Source organism: Hibiscus syriacus, unplaced genomic scaffold (genome assembly GCF_006381635.1).
Source record: "Hibiscus syriacus cultivar Baekdansim isolate YM2019G1 unplaced genomic scaffold, ASM638163v2 tig00004041_pilon, whole genome shotgun sequence".
In the NCBI taxonomy this organism is placed as follows: Eukaryota; Viridiplantae; Streptophyta; class Magnoliopsida; order Malvales; family Malvaceae; genus Hibiscus; species Hibiscus syriacus.
In genome coordinates, this window is record NW_024061995.1 from 253,725 (window position 1) to 273,545 (window position 19,821).

The 19,821-nt window shown below is 34.4% G+C and overlaps 3 protein-coding genes and 1 pseudogene across 3 annotated transcripts; all 4 read right to left on the reverse strand.

Annotated features, from left to right (window-relative positions):
* Positions 1 to 395: 395 nt before the first annotated feature.
* Positions 396 to 1,874, reverse strand: LOC120187422 (UPF0481 protein At3g47200-like). The gene has a single exon (XM_039191140.1). It carries the CDS (start codon positions 1,872 to 1,874, stop codon positions 396 to 398), a length of 1,479 nt encoding a protein of 492 aa, XP_039047071.1.
* Positions 1,875 to 3,324: 1,450 nt separating this feature from the next.
* Positions 3,325 to 4,305, reverse strand: LOC120187430 (putative UPF0481 protein At3g02645). The gene is made up of 2 exons (XM_039191146.1): positions 4,015 to 4,305; positions 3,325 to 3,900 (listed from the first exon to the last, which is right to left on the reverse strand). Exons 1-2 carry the CDS (start codon positions 4,303 to 4,305, stop codon positions 3,334 to 3,336), a joined length of 858 nt encoding a protein of 285 aa, XP_039047077.1. The 3' UTR covers positions 3,325 to 3,333.
* Positions 4,306 to 14,220: 9,915 nt separating this feature from the next.
* LOC120187440 lies at positions 14,221 to 15,599 on the reverse strand (annotated as a pseudogene).
* Positions 15,600 to 18,399: 2,800 nt separating this feature from the next.
* Positions 18,400 to 19,821, reverse strand: LOC120187450 (UPF0481 protein At3g47200-like). The gene has a single exon (XM_039191163.1). It carries the CDS (start codon positions 19,819 to 19,821, stop codon positions 18,400 to 18,402), a length of 1,422 nt encoding a protein of 473 aa, XP_039047094.1.

Consider the following 19,821-nt stretch of genomic DNA (forward strand, 5'->3'; position numbering starts at 1 on the left):
ATCTTAAAATCTAGGGTGAACTATGCATATAGTATCTAAATTATCAGTTTCGGTCTATTTTAGTACCTAAACTTATAATTTTGTTCAAAATCATACATAATATTTAGTTTTTGTTTCATTTTAGTACCCTGCCATTAAAAACTTAACATGTTTAGTACTTAAACTATTATTTTAGTCTGTTTTAGTACCTAAGCTTTAAATTATTTTCAAATTTTAACATTGAATTTTGAGCGGAGTACTAAAATAAAATAAAAATAAACTTTAGGTATGATTTTAAAAAAAATAAAATTTTAGGTATTAAAACTGACTAAAATGATAGTTTAAACACTAAACTTGTAATTTACCCTAAAATCTATGATAAATCACAGTGGTTTGCAAGACGAGTAAATTAAGACTTACTTTGCTGAAATAATGGTGTAATAAGTCTGAAGAAAACTGAGGAGAAGTGCAGCAATGGCGGCCACAACTGCTATAAAAGTCCAAGGGCTGCTAAAATAGGTATTATATGCTTGAGCTGCATGCTTGGACCACTTTGTCCGACAATGATCCTGGACCCGCAGTCTCAGGGTGGAGTAAATGCGTTGATCGGGAACCAACACACGGCTCATCTTGTTGAAAAGTTTAGCCACTTCTTCATCACTTCCAAGGGCATTGTACAGTACCCCATCGTTTCTCAACACGTTAACATCTCCGGCATCGTTGATGAGCGAATCGAGGAGGCTAACGTAAGAGTTGACGGCGAAATCGTTATCGAAATCCGGGCACATTTCGTAAGCTATCAAGTTCATGAGCATAGTCCCCGTCGATTCGTCCACCTTGATCGGTGGCAGCCTTAGTTTTCCGATGAAGAATGTCTGGCTGAAACTGACGTTGAGGGTTTCACTTTGTTTGAACAAAATTCCAGCATTTCTAAGATCTTTCGCTTTACGCAACGCAAGATAATTATACCCCATCTTTGTGGCCCTGTGTGGACCGCATTGGCAAATGCAATTCAGAATCCGGCACTTGATAAACCCTAATATATTCAAAAGGGTTTTTTTCTTTTCTTTCTTGATAATCAATCTCTTTCGAAGATAATCCAAGAGATGAACTGGTTCTCCTTCCTTTTCCAGTGGTTGCTCCATATCTGCTGGGAAAATAACATTATCTTCAATGAACCCTTCGATCATTTTCCAGAAAAAATTCTCCTTCTTGCTGTTCGAGCTCTTGATCAACAACCCAAGAACACTGTAAGGCAACTGGTTTTCCAGCAAGAACAGATCCAAGTACAGGTTTGTCAGCAAATCAGTTTCAATGATCGTTTTACTCCACGATTCAATTTCATCATCTTCATAATAATAATTAGAGCATTGTAAAATGACTTGTAAGATTGCACATCCATCGATGAACATCATCCAGGCCAGCTTATCATCATCATATGGCTCCAATAACTTCTGGTCGTAGCATTTCTTCAAGCTACCGATCTCCGTCTTGATCACGTTGTACAACGTCTCCTTTTCGACCCCGATGTTCCGCACGAAATGGGCCGCTAGTCGGAGCTTGAGCTGCTCGGAGTCGGAGCCACCTCGAAAGTAATTTCCGCGGTGGATGGGTCCGATCGAGATGACCCTCGGCAGGAAACGCCCGGGGAAATCATAGGAGGTGGTCAATGGAAACTTTTGGATCAATGGTTTGGTGGTGCGTGTAAGTTTCTGATCATCACCTTCGAAAGCTTCGTCCAATGACTCGAATCTCTCTATATCGACATTGCTGAGATTGAGTTTCTCTATAAAGTTGTTGCTGAGATTGAAATCACCGTCTTCTACTGGAATGGCTATCTCGGGGCCAGTGCCGGGGACACTGGAGGCGGCGCCTCCTTCCTCATGGGATGACATTTTTAAAGATGAACAGTTCGAAGTGAACAAGAAGTTTAGACTGTGTTACTGACGTTGGATAAATCTGGTGACTGGTCTGTTTTATAACAGCTGGGAGATTTTACAACTGGTTTTGGCACTACCAAAAAAAATTAGATTTCGTGGGATTCCGACGACTTTAAAATCCAACCAATGAAATAAAAAAATTAAAACAATTAGTACACACTTTTAATATCCAACTCCCTTTCCAATCACAATAAAATTTTATTAATTATCTCAACCTCCAAAAACTAACTACTTTTTTTTAGTAGACAAAGTATTAAAAATTCCATCTCATTTTACTATCGGCATTCCCCTGTTACTCGGAGCTGCACCCCGGGACCACTCGGAGCTGTGCCCATTTAAATTGAAATATCAACGACAAACAAGACCTATGAATAAAACAAACAACGACGATCCGGATCCAAAAGCCTTGGAATCCTTCAGATTTTCTAAGCAGCCTCAGTTATTGCGCTTAGATGATTCTCGTCTGCAACGAATAGAAGAAAGAACATATAAATAAAGGCAGGAAACACTTGTAAGTTACGTATTCATGAAACATTCCAGCATAAATACAAAGAAATTTGATAAAAATAAATTATATATATATATATATTAATATCGATCAGCGAGTTTTTTCATCCCAAATTCAGGCTGGATAGAACTTTCCTAAATTATATCGGGTTAGATGGTATGTGGACTGGAGGAGTAGAATGCTCGAGTTAGGTTCAGGTCAACTAAAAACCCAAATCGACTATACCTATACATATTTTTAAAGTTTTGTGACAAAATCAATACATCTCCGAAGTTTAATGCCTAAAACTATCTTGTTTTTGACAACGATAGCCTCATCAAAACGATATTATTTTGTTTGTCTCCACGTTTAGATTTCAACAACCCAATGATATAATTGAAGTCAAAATCAAAATTTAATATTATAACTAGAGAAATAAAAAGTTCAACGATATAAATGATACATCGTCTAAAGTACAATGATATCTAATGTTTACCTAAATCTGCTATAAAATGACAATGACTTGCAACACAAGTAAACAAAGACTTACTTTGTTTATGCCCAAAACAACATTGTTTTGTTTATGTCCAACACAAGTAAATAAAGAGAACCGAGGAGACGTGCAGCAATGGAGGCCACAAATGCTATAAAGGGCTAAACTCAAATACTAAACTCAAAACCCTGTTGTTTTAGACATCGATAACTACATCAAAATGATATTATTTTGTTTATGTGTTCACGTTTAGATTTCAGTAACCTAGTGATATAATTGAAATTAAAACTGTAATTTAATGTTATAACTAGAGCAATAAAAAGTTCAATAGTTGAAATGGATACACCTTCTAAAGTCTAATGATATCTTGCGGGGTAGTTTATCCTAAAATCTATGATAAATCACAATGATCAGCAAGACAAGTAAACGAAGACTTACTTTGCTGAAATAATGGTGTAATAAGTTTGAAGAGAACTGAGGAAAAGTACAGCAATGGCGGCCACAAATGCTATAAAGGTCCAAGGGCTGCTAAAATAGGTGAGATAAGCTTGAGCTGCATGCCTGATCCACTTTGTCGGACAATGCTGCTGGACTTGCCGTTTCACGTCGTAGTAAATTTCCGGATTGGGAACCGAGACGGTGCTCATCTTGTTCAAAAGTTTAGCCACTTCTTCATCACTTCCAAGCGCATTGTAGACTGCCCCATCGTCTCTCAATACCTGAACATCTCCGGCATCGTCAATGAGCGAGTCAAGGAAGCAAACGTACGAGGTGACTACAGAATCGTTTTCCAAATCCGGGCACATTTCATAGGCTATCAAGTTCATGAACATTGGCCCCGTCGACTCGTCCACCCTGATCGGTGGCAGCCATAGTTTTCCGATGAAGCCTGTGCGGCTGAAACTAAAGTCCGTGAGGAGATCGTTTTCACTTTGTTTGAACCAAGTCCCAGAATTTCTAAGCTCTTTCGCTTTACGAAACCCACGAGGAGAAAAGTCGATCTTTTAAGTGGGAAACAGATGGCATCGGCACTCGATCAACCCTAATTTCTCCAAAAGGTCTATCTTCTTTTTCTTGAGAATCAAACTCTTTCGAAGATGATCCAAGAGATGAACCGGTTCTTCTTCCTGCTTCAATCGTTGTTCCATCTCTTCTGGAATAGTAACAAAATTTGCTTCAATGAACCCTTCGATCAATCTCATGGACAAACCCTTCTTGCTGCTGCTCGAGCTCGTGATCAACAACTCAAGAACACGATAAGGCAACTGGTTTTCCAACAAGAACAGATCCAGGTACACGAATGTCAGAAAATCTGTTTTAATGATCGTTCTACTCAACCAATTACTTTCTCCATAATAATAGGGTTCTTGTAAAATGGCTTGTAAGATCCCGTCAACGAACATCATCCAGGCCAGCTTCTAGTCATCATATGCCTCCAACAACGACAATTCATTGTCATTTAATTTAATCTAATGTATTTACAAGTGATAGTATATATTCTAAAGAATCATAATCATTTAACAATGAACGTTCAAATACCTTACATTCTTTGATTCGTGCAAAAACTCAAATACTAAACTCGTTATTTATAATATATGTTTATGTAAATTGTGAAATGTATAAAAGTACAAGAACAATCAATACAACTTTTGAATATTTTAATTTCATCCTCAAGATACTTATTTTAAATTATTCCTTGGACTTTTGAATATTCCAATTTCATCTCAAACTATGGCCCTTATTCTAAATTGGTCCCTAAACTTTTAAATCTTCCAATTTCATCCCTAAATTCATCAAAATATATAGTTAGTTTTAGCAATAATTTAAACCAAACTTTATTTTTTTCAAACATATAATAATATAACTTGATCTAACTATTTTATTAACATGGAATGTGATTAGCACATACATATAATTTGGGATAAAATTGAAATGTTGAAAATGTTTGGGGGCCAATTTAGAATGAAGGATATAGTTTGGGGATGAAACTAAAATGTTCAAAAGTTTGAGGACTAAATTAGAATGATAATCATAATTTAAGAACGAAATTTGAATATTTAGAAGTTTAGGGATCAATTTAAAATACCACAGTTTAAGAACGTATGATGTAATTAACTCTAAATACAAATCAAAATATTAAGCACAAACACACAAACAAGACCTAAAAATAGTTAAACAAACAAGGACGATCCGGATCCAGAAGCCTTCGAATCCTAGAGATTTTCCAAGCAGCCTCAGTTATTGCTCTTAGATAATTCTCCTCTGTGCAACAATTAGAAGAAAGAACATATGAATTAAGGTAGGAAACACTTTTAAGCTATGCATTCATTCAACTTTTTCAGTTAAGTTCATATTCTATCAAATAAAAATAAATTAGGGTCAAATGCGAGTTTTTATCAGGTTAGATGGAGATTTTATCAAATAAATTAAGGTAGGATGCTCAAGCCATATCTAGGTCGACTAAAAACTCAGCCCGACTCTACCTATATGAGTTTTTAAAGTTTGGTAACAAAATCAATACACCTCCAAAGTTTAGTATCTAAAACTATGTTGTTTTTAGCATCGATAGCCTCATCAAAACGATATTATTTTGTTAATGTTTTCACGTCGTTTAGATTTTAACAACCCTGTGATATAATTATAATTGAAACCAAAACCATATATAGCCTCATCAAAACGATATTATTTTGTTAATGTTTTCACGTCGTACATAAACTCAAACTCGTTATTTATAATATATCTTTATATAAATTGTTAAATGTATAAAAGTACAAGAACCGTCAATACATTAGAGAGTTAATTGTATCATATATTTACAAATTATGATCCTTATTTTAAATTGCCCCTAAACTTTTAAATATTTCAATTGCATCCTCAAACTATGATACTTATTATAAATTAGTCCTCAAATTTTTGAATATTCCAATTTCATCTCAAACTATGTCCCTTATTCTAAATTTGTCCCTAAACTTTTAAATATTCCAATTTCATCCCAAAATCCATCCAAACATATAGTTAATTTTAGCAATAATTTAAGCTAAACTTTATTTTTTTCAAACATGTAATAATATAACTTGACTTAACTATTTTATTAACATGGAATGTGATTAGCACATACATATAATTTGGGATGAAATTGAAATGTTGAAAATGTTTGGGAATGAAACTAAAATGTTCAAAAATTTAAAGACTAAATTAGAATGATAATCATAATTTAAGGATGAAATTTGAATATTTAGAAGTTTAGGGATCAATTTAAAATACCACACTTTAAGAATGTATGATGTAATTAACTCTACTTTAAATACAAATCAAAATATTAAGTAGAAACGGACAAACAAGACCTAAAAATAGTTAAACAAACAAGGACGATCCGGATCCAGAAGCCTTCGAATCCTAGAGATTTTCCAAGCAGCCTCAGTTATTGCTCTTAGATAATTCTCCTCTGTGAAACAAATAGAAGAAAGAACATATGAATTAAGGTAGGAAACACTTCTAAGCTATGCATTCATTCAACTTTTTCCAGTTATGTTCATATTCTATCATATGAAAATAAATTAGGGTCAAATGCGAGTTTTTATCAGGTTAGATGGAATTTTCCTAAACTATATCGGGTTTGATGACCTGGAGTGGTAAAATGCTCAAGCCATATCAAGGTCGACTAAAAACTCAACCCGACTCTACCTATATGAATTTTTAAAGTTTGGTAACAAAATCAATACATCTCCAGAGTTTAGTGTCTAAAACTACGTTGTTTTGGACATCGATAGCCGCATCAAAACGATATTATTTTGTTCATGTTTTCACGTTGTTTAGATTTTAGCAACCCTGTGATATAATTGAAACCAAAACCATAGTTTAATATTATAATTAGAGCAATAGAAAGTTTAATACTACTATAAACGATACACCTTCTAAAGTCTAATGATATTTAGTGTATTTTATCTTAAAATCTAGGGTAAACTACGCATATATTACCTAAATGATCAGTTTTGGTATGTTTTAGTACCTAAACTTTTAGTTTTTTTCAAGACCATACCTAATATTTAGTTTTTGTTTCATTTTAGTACCCTACCATTAAAAACTTAACACATTTAGTACCTAAACTATTAGTTTTAGTACTTATACTTTCAATTATTTTCAAAATTTAACATTGAATTTTGAACGGAGTACTAAAATAAAACAAAAAATAAACTTCAGATATGGTTTTGAAAAAAAAATTAGGTATTAAAACAGACTAAAACTGATAGTTTAAACACTAAACGTGTAATTTACCCTAAAATCTATGATAAATCACAGTTGTTTGTATGCCGAGTAAATGAAGACTTACTTTGCTGAAATAATGGTGTAAGAAGTCTGAAGAGAACTGAGGAGAAGTGCAGCAATGGCGGCCACAAATGCTATGAAGGTCCAAGGGCTGCTAAAATAGGTGAGGTAGGCTTGAGCTGCATGCCTGATCCACTTTGTCCGACAATGGTTATGGACTTTCCGTGCCACGCCGTAGTAAATTGCCGGATTTGGAACCAACACGGGGTTCATCTTGTTCAAAAGTTTAGCCACTTCTTCATCACTTCCAAGCGCATTGTAGAGTACCCCATCGTCTCTCAATACCTGAACATCTCCGGCATCGTCAATGAGCGAGTCGAGGAGCCAAACGTACGAGGTGACTTCGGAATCGTTTTCGAAATCCGGGCACATTTCGTAGGCTATCAAGTTCATCAACATAGGCCCCGTCGACTCGTCCACCCTGATCGGCGGAAGCCGTAGTTTTCCAACGAAGAATGTCCGGCTGAAACCGACGTCTGTGAGGACACTGGTTTCACTTTGTTTGAACCAAATTCCAGCATTTCTAAGATCTTTCGCTTTACGAAACGCAGGATAATTATATCCCATCTTTGTGGCCCTTTGTGGTCTTCTTTTGCAACTGCAATTCAGAATCTGGTACATGAACCCTAATATCTCCAAAAGGGTTATCTTCTTTTCTTTCTCGAGAATCAATCTCTTTCGCAGATAATCCAAGAGATGAACTGGTTCTCCTTCCTGTTCCAGTGGTTGTTCCATATCATGAACTGGTTCTCCTTCATGTTCCAGTGGTTGTTCAATATCTGTTGGGAAAATAACATTATCAATGAACTCTTCGATCATTTTCATTAACAAACCCTTCTTGCTGCTGCTCGAGCTTGTGATCAACAACTGAAGAACACGATAAGGCAACTGATTTTCCACCAATAACAGATCCAAGTACACGAATGTCAGCAAATCAGTCTTAATGATCGTTTTACTCCACGATTTCCATTCATCATCATCTTCATAATAATAATAATAATAATAAGAGCCCTGTAAAATGGCTTGTAAGATTGCACATCCGTCGATGAACATCATCCAGGCCAGCTTCTCATCATCATATGGCTCCAATAACTTCTTATCGTAGCATTCCTTCAAGCTACAGATCTCTGTCTTGATCGCGTTGTACAACGTCTCCTTCTCGACCCCGATGTTCTTCACGAAATGGGCCGCTAGTCGGAGCTTGAGTTGCTCGGAGCCACGGAGAGTGGGATCGCCGTGGTGGATGGGTCCGATCGAGATGACCCTCGGCTTGAAATACTTGACGAAATCATCGGCCTTGCCGAGGGTGGATGGAACCCTTTGTATCAATGGTTTGGCGGTGGGTGTGAGATGCTGATCACCTTCGAAAGCTTTGTCCAATGACTCCAGTCTCTCTATATCGACATTGCTGAGATTGAGTATCTCTATAAAGTTGTTGCTGAGATTGAAGTCACCGTCTTCTACTGGAATGGCTATCTCGGGGCCAGTGCCGGGGACACTGGCGGCAGCGCCTCCTTCCTCATGGGATGACATTTTTAAAGATGAACAGTTCGAAGTGAACAACAAGTTTAGACTGTACGTGTTGCTGATGTTAGATAAATCTGGTGACCGGTCTGTTTTATAACAGGGAGATTTTACAATTAAAAAGAATAGATTTCGTGGGATTCCGACGACTTTAAAATCCAACCAATAAAATAAAAATAAATAAAACAATTAGTACACACACTTTGAGTAGACAAAGTATTAACAATTCCATTTCATTTTACTGTCGGCATTCCCCTGTTACTAAGTGGTGGCACCCCGGGACCACTCGGAGCTGTGCCCATTTAAATTAGAATATCAACGACAAACACAAACAAGACCTATGAATAAAACAAACAACGACGATCCGGATCCAAAAGCCTTGGAATCCTTGAGACTGCTTAGCCTCAGTTATTGCGCTTAGATGATTATCGTCTGCAACGAATAGAAGAAAGAACATATTATATAACATTTACTGTAATCAAAACATTATATATGTTAATATTATATAATAAGCTTTATTAATGGAAATATTATTTAAAAATATTAATATATTCAGATTGTATATTCGGATATTCGATCCGAAAATTTGGATATCCGGTTATTTTTGAGCAGATTCGGATCATGATTTTAGTTATCTGAAATTTCGGATATCCGAATATTTAGATCGGATCCGATATCCGAATTTGCACACCCCTAGCTATAATTAGCTTTCAATATTTATTAAAAGGCCAAAATAAGTCATTGGTCCTTGTACTTAAAAAAAACTAATATGGCCTTATATTATTTTTTTTCTTTTGATATGGTCCTCCAACTTAGAAAATAACCCTAATTTGGCCCTTTGACCAAAGTTTTTATCGTTAATCGTTACATTGCTAACGTGATAGTTCATGGTACTGACATGGCAGTCCACGGTGTTGATGCGACAGTTAATTGTAGTTGATAACATGACGAATGACATGATATATGTGCTAAATTGATAACTCAAACATGGTAGATCGACTGCCACATCAGTACCATAACTACATGAGACGGGTCGAAATAATACGAAGATTCTCATTTAATAGTCTGAAGTTCGATTAGGATGATTCGTGATAAGCACGCAGCTTAACATTCGGCTAGTCAAAGTACAATTTTTTTGTAACAAGAATAATTAGGGTAAATTATGCATTTAACACTTAAACTATCAGTTTAGATATGTTTTAGTACTTAAACTTTCAAAAAAAATTAAAAGCATACCTAACGTTTAATTTTTATTTCATTTTAGCACTTACCGTTAAAAACTTAACGAATGAGCTGACGGTGCATACCTCCGACGAACAGGCGACCAATCAGAAATGTGGACCACGAGAATATGACGAGTCGACTATCATAATCCACTTTTTGCCCATCGGACTGTTGATGATAGTTATCGGACATGAAGAAGTTGAGCAGTTTATCGTCGATTTGGGAAGATTGAGACATTTTCTGATGAAATATAAGCTAGAATTGCGTTCTGGTTGTCGAAAAGGTGTGGGTTGGAAAGTTTGGGTTTTATTGACCGACGAATACAACGACAGGCAACTGTAGACGCGAAGATCGACGAGCTCTTCCTTTATTTGTTTTCAACAGCATGATACTAAAACGAAACAAAAACTAAATGTTAGGTATGATTTTGAAAAATTATAAGTTTAGGTACTAAAACGGATCAAAACTAATAGTTTTAAGTACTAATTGTGTAGCTTATCCTAATAATTATAAGTAGTAATAGTATTGTGTGCTTTGCTAAGTTACTACGTTTGGAATTTTATTTTACTCTTTACTTTTTTTCTCTCTTTTTTCTTCTTTTCTAAATTCCTTATATTCCATTGGCATGACTTTTATCAAAGGAATTGGTCCAATTGATTGCTTTTAAAAGGAATTTTATTTTATTTATTTATATATATAATTTTTGATAAAGTAAGAGTGTGTTCTAAAGCTTTAATTTGTATATTGATTTTGAAACAAAATTGGTTTAGAAAAAAGTAATTTAATTTATTACAAACTTCAACAAAATGATTCTTACGTTGTTTGTCAGTTAGGCAACGGGTAGTCTGTTGTACATCAGCCCAATATAAGGTTAAAGAAAAACGTTATCGGAAATGTTAATATTTTTTAACATTTCTAGTAGAGTTTTATCTAAAATATTATTTTTTCCTCACCGGAAATGTTAATTTCGCTACATAAAATAAATATTTCCTATATTAACAATTTCGGTAGAAAAAATAACATTTTAAGTAACTCTCTATTAGAAATATTAAAAAAATATTTACATTTCCGATAACGACTTTTCTTAACCTTATATTAGGCTGTCTTTCCTTAGACTTCCCTGTTATGCAACGTGAAACATGTTACTTTGTTTATTATTTTAATTGAATTCCTTTTAATTATATTCATTATCTAAAACATTAGAATATATTTTATAAATAAATCATACTGTAATAAAGAATTCATAATAATGACTTTATTATTATACGTTAAAGTGATCTTTTACTTGATTTTATAAGGCTAAAGTGCAATGGATCGAACTTGATTAGATTTTTTATCGACCCGAACTCGACTCGAATATCATATCTCTCCTTCTAATATCTGACCATATCAGAGTTAAGAGGATTCAAGCTAACTCAAACTTTAATGTTAAACTTACACTCAACTAGATTTGATCCGATATAAATATAAACATTTATTTTATTCGATAAAATATAAAATTAATTAAAAAATTAAAAGAGAGACATCATAATAATATTTTTTAAAATTATAAAAATAACCATTTTAAAATCCAACCCTATAAAAATAATCATACTAAAAAATATTAGGACTACAAAGACGGATCATACTAAAAAAATATTAGGACTACAAAGACGGATCATACTAAAAAAATATTAGGACTATAAAAAGGGATCATACAAATGATCCCGACTACAGGGTTCTATTTTATTAAATCTCTCGACTATTAAAAATTATAAAATAACCATTCGACTATATAGTATTGATATGTTAAGTCGTTTAACTATTAAAAGTTACAACATTATCACCCGAATATAAGTGGGCGAGAGTTTTGAGGTGCGTTTAGAGAGAGCGTTTGAGGGAAAAATATCGAAACATGGCGGAAAAAGAAGGTCCCGAGGATGGATCAGTGTAAAGGAAACTCTGGGTTTTGTTGTTCTCAGATCATTTCATTGAATTATGAAAGGAAGCAGCCGGAAGGTAGCGTACTCTTGTTTTCTGATTTGGATAAATCGATAACGATTACCAAGTTGCGGTGAAGTATCGACCAAATATTCAAAGGTAAATTATGTATTTAGTCACTCAATTATTTTTTTAAAATGAAAAATAATTTTACATCGTAATTTTATTTTGATCATTTAATATTAAAAATAATTTATTTAAAAAAGTTTCATAAAAAATGAAAAATATACTCATATAAATTTATGTTAAAATAGAAACTATTAGAATTATGTGATTTAAATTCTTTTCTATCAGGTTTAAGATAATGAATAAGAATTTATAAATCAATAACACATCAAATGTATATTTGTTATTAATATAGAATAAATATAAGATCATATCTATTTAAAGATAATTCTTAATCATTTGACATTGAACATTCATATCTCTTATATTTATAATGTTAGAATCCGAGACTTTAATAAATAACGACAATTCATTTACTTCCAATGTCATTTAATTTAATCTAATGTGTTTATAAGTGATCGTATATATTCTAAAGAATCATAATCATTTAACAATGAACGTTTAAATACATTAAATCTTTGATTCGTACAAAAACTCAAACTCGCTATTTATAATATATCTTTATATAAATTGTTAAATGTATAAAAGTACAAGAACCGTCAATACATTAGAGAGTTAATTGTATCATATATCTACAAACTATGATCCTTATTTTAAAATGCCCCTAAACTTTTAAATATTTCAATTTCATCCTCAAACTATGATACTTTTTTTAAATTAGACCTCGGATTTTTTAATATTCCAATTTCATCTCAAAATATGGCCCTTATTCTAAATTTGTCCCTAAACTTTTAAATATTCCAATTTCATCCCAAAATCCATCCAAACATATAGTTAATTTTAGCAATAATTTAAGCTAAACTTTATTTTTTTCAAACATGTAATAATATAACTTGACCTAACTATTTTATTAACATGGAATGTGATTAGCACATACATATAATTTGGGATGAAATTGAAATGTTGAAAATGTTTGGGGACCAATTTATAATTAGGGATGAAATTGAAATGTTGAAAATGTTTGGGAATGAAACTAAAATGTTCAAAAGTTTAAAGACTAAATTAGAATGATAATCATAATTTAAGGATAAAATTTGAATATTTACAAGTTTAGGGATCAATTTAAAATACCACAGTTTAAGAATGTATGATGTAATTAACTCTACTTTAAATACAAATCAAAATATTAAGTACAAACGGACAAACAAGACCTAAAAATAGTTAAACAAACAAGGACGATCCGGATCCAGAAGCCTTCAAATCCTAGAGATTTTCCAAGCAGCCTCAGTTATTGCTCTTAGATAATTCTCCTCTGTGCAACAAATAGAAGAAAGAACATATGAATTAAGGTAGGAAACACTTCTAAGCTATGCATTCATTCAACTTTTCCAGTTAAGTTCATATTCTATCATATGAAAATAAATTAGGGTCAAATGCGAGTTTTTATCAGGTTAGATGGAATTTTCCTAAACTATATCGGCTAAGATGACGTGGAGTAGTGGAAATCTCAAGCCATATCTAGGTCGACTAAAAACTCAGCCCGACTCAACCTATATGAGATTTTAAAGTTTGGTAACAAAATCAATACATCTCCAAAATTTAGTGTCTAAAACTACGTTGTTTTGGGCATCGATAGCCGCATCAAAACTATATTATTTTGTTCATGTTTTCACGTCGTTTAGATTTTAGCAACCCTGTGATATAATTGAAACCAAAACCATAGTTTAATGTTATAATTAGAGCAATAGAAAGTTTAATACTACTATAAACGATACACCTTCTAAAGTCTAATGATATTTAGTGTATTTTATCTTAAAATCTAGGGTAAACCACGCATATATTACCTAAATGATCAGTTTTGGTATGTTTTAGTACCTAAACTTTTAGTTTTTTTCAAATCCATACCTAATATTTAGTTTTTGTTTCATTTTAGTACCCTACCATTAAAAACTTAACACATTTAGTACCTAAACTATTAGTTTTAGTCTGTTTCAGTACTTATACTTTCAATTATTTTCAAAATTTAACATTGAATTTTGAACGGAGTACTAAAATAACAAAAAATAAACTTCAGGTATGGTTTTGAAAAAAAAAATTATGTATTAAAACAGACTAAAACTGATAGTTTAAACAGTAAATGTGTAATTTACCCTAAAATCTATGATAAATCACAGTTGTTTGCATGACGAGTAAATGAAGACTTACTTTGCTGAAATAATGGTGTAAGAAGTCTGAAGAGAACTGAGGAGAAGTGCAGCAATGGCGGCCACAAATGCTGTGAAGGTCCAAGGGCTGCTAAAATAGGTGAGGTAGGCTTGAGCTGCATGCCTGATCCACTTTGTCCGACAATGGCAAGCGCATTGTACAGCACGCCGTCGTCTCTCAGTACATGAACATCGCCGGCATCGTCGACGAGCGAATCAAGGAGGCATACGTAAGACGTGACGGCGAAATCGTTGTCGAAATCCGGGCACATTTCGTAGGCTATCAAGTTCATCAACATAGGCCCCGTCGACTCGTCCACCCTGATCGGCGGAAGCCGTAGTTTTCCAACGAAGAATGTCCGGCTGAAACTGACGTCTGTGAGGAGACTGGTTTCGCTTTGTTTGAACCAAATTCCAGAATTTTTAAGCTCTTCTGCTTTACGGAACGAAGGATAATGGTCCATCTTCTTGTATTTGCAATTGGAGAACAAATGCAGGTACATGAACCCTAATTTCTCCAAAAGGGTTGCCTTCTTTTCTTTATTGAGAATCAATCTTCTTCTCAGATGATCCAAGAGATGAACCGGCTGTCCTTCCTGCTTTAATGTTGTTTCTTGCTCAATCTCTGCTGGGAAAATAAAAGTTTCTTCGACGAACCCTTCGATCATTTTCATTAACAAACCCTTCTTGCTGCTGCTCGAGCTTGTGATCAATAACTGAAGAACACGATAAGGCAACTGATTTTCCACCAAGAACAGATCCAAGTACACGAATGTCAGCAAATCAGTCTTAATGATCTTTCTACTCCACGATTTACATTCATCATCATCTTCATAATAATAATAATAAGAGACTTGTAAAATGGATTGTAAGATTGCACATCCGTCGATGAACATCATCCAGGCCAGCTTCTCATCATCATATGGCTTCAATAACTTCTTATCGTAGCATTCCTTCAAGCTACAGATCTCTGTCTTGATCGCGTTGTACAACGTCTCCTTCTCGACCCCGATGTTCTTCACGAAATGGGCCGCTAGTCGGAGCTTTAGTTGCTCAGAGCCACGGAGAGTGGGATCGCCGTGGTGGATGGGTCCGATCGAGATGACCCTCGGCTTGAAATACTTGACGAAATCATCGGGGATGCCGAGGGTTGATGGAACCCTTTGGATCAATGGCTTGGTGGTGGGTTTGAGTTGATGATCACCTTCAAAAGCTTTGTCTAATGACTCGAGTCTCTCTATATCGACATTGCTGAGATTGAGGTTCCTGTGTGGCACTGAAATGATTATCTCTGGGATAATGTTATATGTTTCGTCGGTGGAAACTGCTCCGCCGGGGACACTGGAGGCGGCGCTTCCTTCCTCGTGGGACGACATTTTCAGCTGACCTTTATGTAAGTGATTAACAAGGTGATTTTACAACTGGTTTTGGCAACTTAATTTGAGTTTTAAGTGGGCTTTTATCTACTTGTCAGGGTAAACTATAAGTCACTAACTTTTAAGTTGTGTATCGATTTAGTCATTAAATTTTAAAATGAATCATTTTTATGATTAAATTTTAAAATGAATCATTTTTATGATTAAATTTTAGTTTTCGTATCAATTTAGTCATTGGATGTTAAATATTTAACAAATGGATCTTGTGACGGTTTGGTGTTGATGTGAAAAAAAAATGACGGTTTGGTGTTGATGTGATTTTTTTTTTAGGTTTTTTACATCTTATTTTCAATTTTCATCGAAAACTACCATTTTCTAGAGTCTTTTATAGCCACCTTAGACATTGATGAATTTGACTCATCGTCCTTTATCACTTTATTGGTTTATATTTTACTATAACACTTTTTAAAACTCACACAATTAAACAAATATAAACCTTCAAATTTTGGGGTTAAGGGTTTTGGAGCGTTTGTTCAAAAATATATAAATATTATTTTGAGAAGAAAAGCAAACAAATCTCAAAACTACAATCATCAGACGGTCATTGAAAGAGATTGAAGCATTAGAATATCGAAAATTTAGATGATTTTTCATCGATTTTGAGTAGGTTTCATGAAAAAAGGTAAAAAAATAAAGAATAGTGAAATATGAATGTTTTGATATCGATCTTGTTGCAAACAATGACCGATGACACGCAACAAATGGTCAATAGAGACAAAATAAAGAGTAGTGAAATATGAATGTTTTAGTATCGATCTTGCTGCAAACAACGACCGATGACACACGACAATTGGTCGATAGAGACAATAAGTGAAATTGATGATTTTTTTGTAAAAATGGGGAAGAAACCCCACCATCACTTCATTAGCAATTTAACGATCCAATGACCAACTTGTAAAAAAACTAAAATTCAATGCTAATATTGAAACTTTTTAAAGTTTAGTGACAAAATCGATCCATAATCTAAAGTTCAATGACTAATATTATAGTTTACCCTTACTTTTATGAAAAGGAAGTGAATATAAAATTTTCTATCGGATAACATTTTTGTCATTCTCAAAATTATCATAATAAACTAATTCATCGAATAAATTTTATTATTAAAGTGATTTTTATAATATCATTTTATTATAGTTTAAGCCTGCAAAAGTTAAAGCAAGATAAGGGTTTAACTTTAAGAACGTGTTCAAAAGTAGAATTTTTATTGAACTTTAATTTTTTTATTAATCTAATCATTGAATTTTTAAATCGTTAATAATAAATGATATAATAATTTGGTGCTGATGTATAAGTTATTTTTTAATTTTATTTTATCATAATCTTTATTAAAAATATGTTTTTTTTTCACTTGAAAACTATCATTCTTCAGAATCTTTTGTGATTATGTTAAACATCGATTAATTCAACTCAATCGTCCTCTACTACCTTATAAATTTAGAGTTTTCTAAACATCTTTAATACTCATGAAATAAAACACACTAAATTCTTCACTTTAGAGGGTTTGTGGACTTTCTCATATTTAAGGAATTTTAAGCGTTTGTTTGAAAATCCAAAAGATTAAAAATATTCTATCAAGAAGATAAACAACAAATCTCGAAATTAACATCATGGAACGATCATCAGAGGTGATCGAAGCATTAGAACATCATACCTTTAGATGAGTTTCGTTGATATACAATGGGTTTCATGGAATACCGATCAGAGAAGAAGAAAGTAAAGTGAAATGTGAATATTTTGATATCGATCTTTCCACGAATGATGATCAGTGATGGACGATGATTGGCTGCTAATGATGGTCGGAAGAATTGACAATTTTCTACAGAAAAACAAGAAAGAAACTGTCACATCAACACATTGTTAACGGTTTAATGATATGTGACCGGTTATTTTGTGATAACCACGCTGCAATTCATTTGGCGATTCATGAAAGGATCAAAACATTGAGGTCGATTGCCATTTTGTGCGTGACAAGGTTAAATCTAGTTTTTTTGAAACTTTTTCACGTCCGATCTTCTGATCAACTAGTTGACGTATTTACCAAGACTCTCCGATCTCCTTTGCATCGTGCCTTTGTTGACAAGTGGGCTTCCTCAACATCCACGCAGTCCCACCTTGAGGGGAGATATTAGGGTTTATCATTGTTCAAGTTAATTGATTATCAGTTAAGTTAGTTAGCTTAGTTAGATTTCTGTTAGTCTTGGTAGTTAATTATCAATGGTTGTATATAAACAGCAGTTTTATACTCTTCTAAAGAACAAAATATAGCATTTCATTTTTTCATCTCTTCTTGAACTTTATAAAATATTTATATATATACATGAAAAGAATATTTGGTATATAGGTTGTTTTAAGGATGAACTGCGGTGACGATTTTCTGAATATATATATATATATATATATATATATTAAGTTTTTTTATTATTTTATTGATAATATGTTTTTTTCTCTTAAAAATTGTATAAGTTCATCTTCAAAAATTTTATAAGTTCTCTCCTTAACATAAAATCATGTTTTCGCTCTGGTTCTAATGTTGCTTTGATTAATCTGAATCAACCCGCGTCATACATCTGGTGGTGGGTGATTCTCCCAATGAGAATTTTTTTACTTACAAAAAGATTCGATTTTGAGACCTTACTTAAGTAAAAAGTTGCTTACTAATCAACTCGTTCGTCAATTGGTATAGTTATTTAAGCTATAAGGTTCAAAATCTAATGAAAAAGAACACAAACTAAACGAAGACTTACTTTGCTGAAATAATGGCGTAATAAGTCTGAATGGCACTCATGAGAAGTGCAGCATTGGCACCCATAAATGCTATAAACGTCCAAGGGCTACTAAAATAGGTCAGATAAGCTTGAGCTGCATGTCTGATCCACTTTCTCCGGCAATGATCCTCAATCTGCAGCTTCACGTCGAGGTAAATCTCCGGGCTCGGAACCAACACGGTGCTCATGGTGTTGAAAAGCTTAGCCACTTCTTCATCACTGCCTAGCACATTGTGGAGCACCCCATCGTTTCTCAACAGTTTAACGTCGCCGGCGTCGTCGATGAGCTCGTCGAGGAAACAGATGTAGGATGTGACGGTGAAGTCGTTTTCGAAATCCGGGCACATTTCGTAGGCTATCAAGTTCATGAACCTAGTCCCCGTCGAGTCGTCCACCATGATCCGTGGTAGCCATAGTTTTCCCATGAAGAGTCTCCGGCTGAAACCAACGTCGGTGAGCCGAGGGGTTTCGCTTTCTTGGAACCAAATCCCCGCGTTTCGAAGCTCCTGCGCTTTACGGTACCATGGATAATGATAGTCCACTTTTGTTCTGTGTTTGGAGATGCTAAACAAATGACATTGGCACATGAACCCTAATTTCTCCAAAAGGGTTGTCTTCTTTTCCTCCTTGAGAATCAATCTTTTTCTCAGATGATCCAAGAGATGAACCGGCTCTCCTTTCTGCTTTAATGGTGTTTCTTGTTCTATCTCTGCCGGGAAAATAACGATTTCTTCGACGAACCATTCGATCATTTTCATGGACAAACCCTTCTTGCTGCTGCTCGAGCTTGTGATCAACAACTCAAGAACACGATAAGGCAACTGGTTTTCCAACAAGAACATATCCAAGTACAAGAACGTAAGCAAGTCATGTTTAATGATCATTTTAGTACTCGAAGAACCACTTTGATCATAACAATAGGACCCTTGTAAAATGGCTTGTAAGATCGCACATCCGTCGAGGAACATCATCCAGGCCAGCTTCTCATCATCATATGGCTCCAATAACTTCTGATCGTAGCATTCCTTCAGGCTACCGATCTCCGTCTTGATCGCGTTGTACAGCATCTCCTCTTCGACCCCGATGTTCCTCACGAAATGAGCCGCTAATCGAAGCTTGAGCTGCTCGGAGTCATCTAGAGAGGGATCACCGTGGTGGATGGGTCCGATCGAGATGACCCTCGGCTTGAAATACTTGGTGAAATCATCGGGGATGCCGAGGGTCGATGGAACCCTTTGAATCAATGGTTTGGTGGTGGGTTTGTGTTGTCGGTCACCTTCGAAAGCTTTGTCTAACGAGTCGAGCCGCTTTAAATCGATGTTGCTGAGATTGAAGTTGTTGTGTGGTACTGAAATGACCAGCTCTGGGGATTTGTTATTGTTGTTATTGTTGTCCAT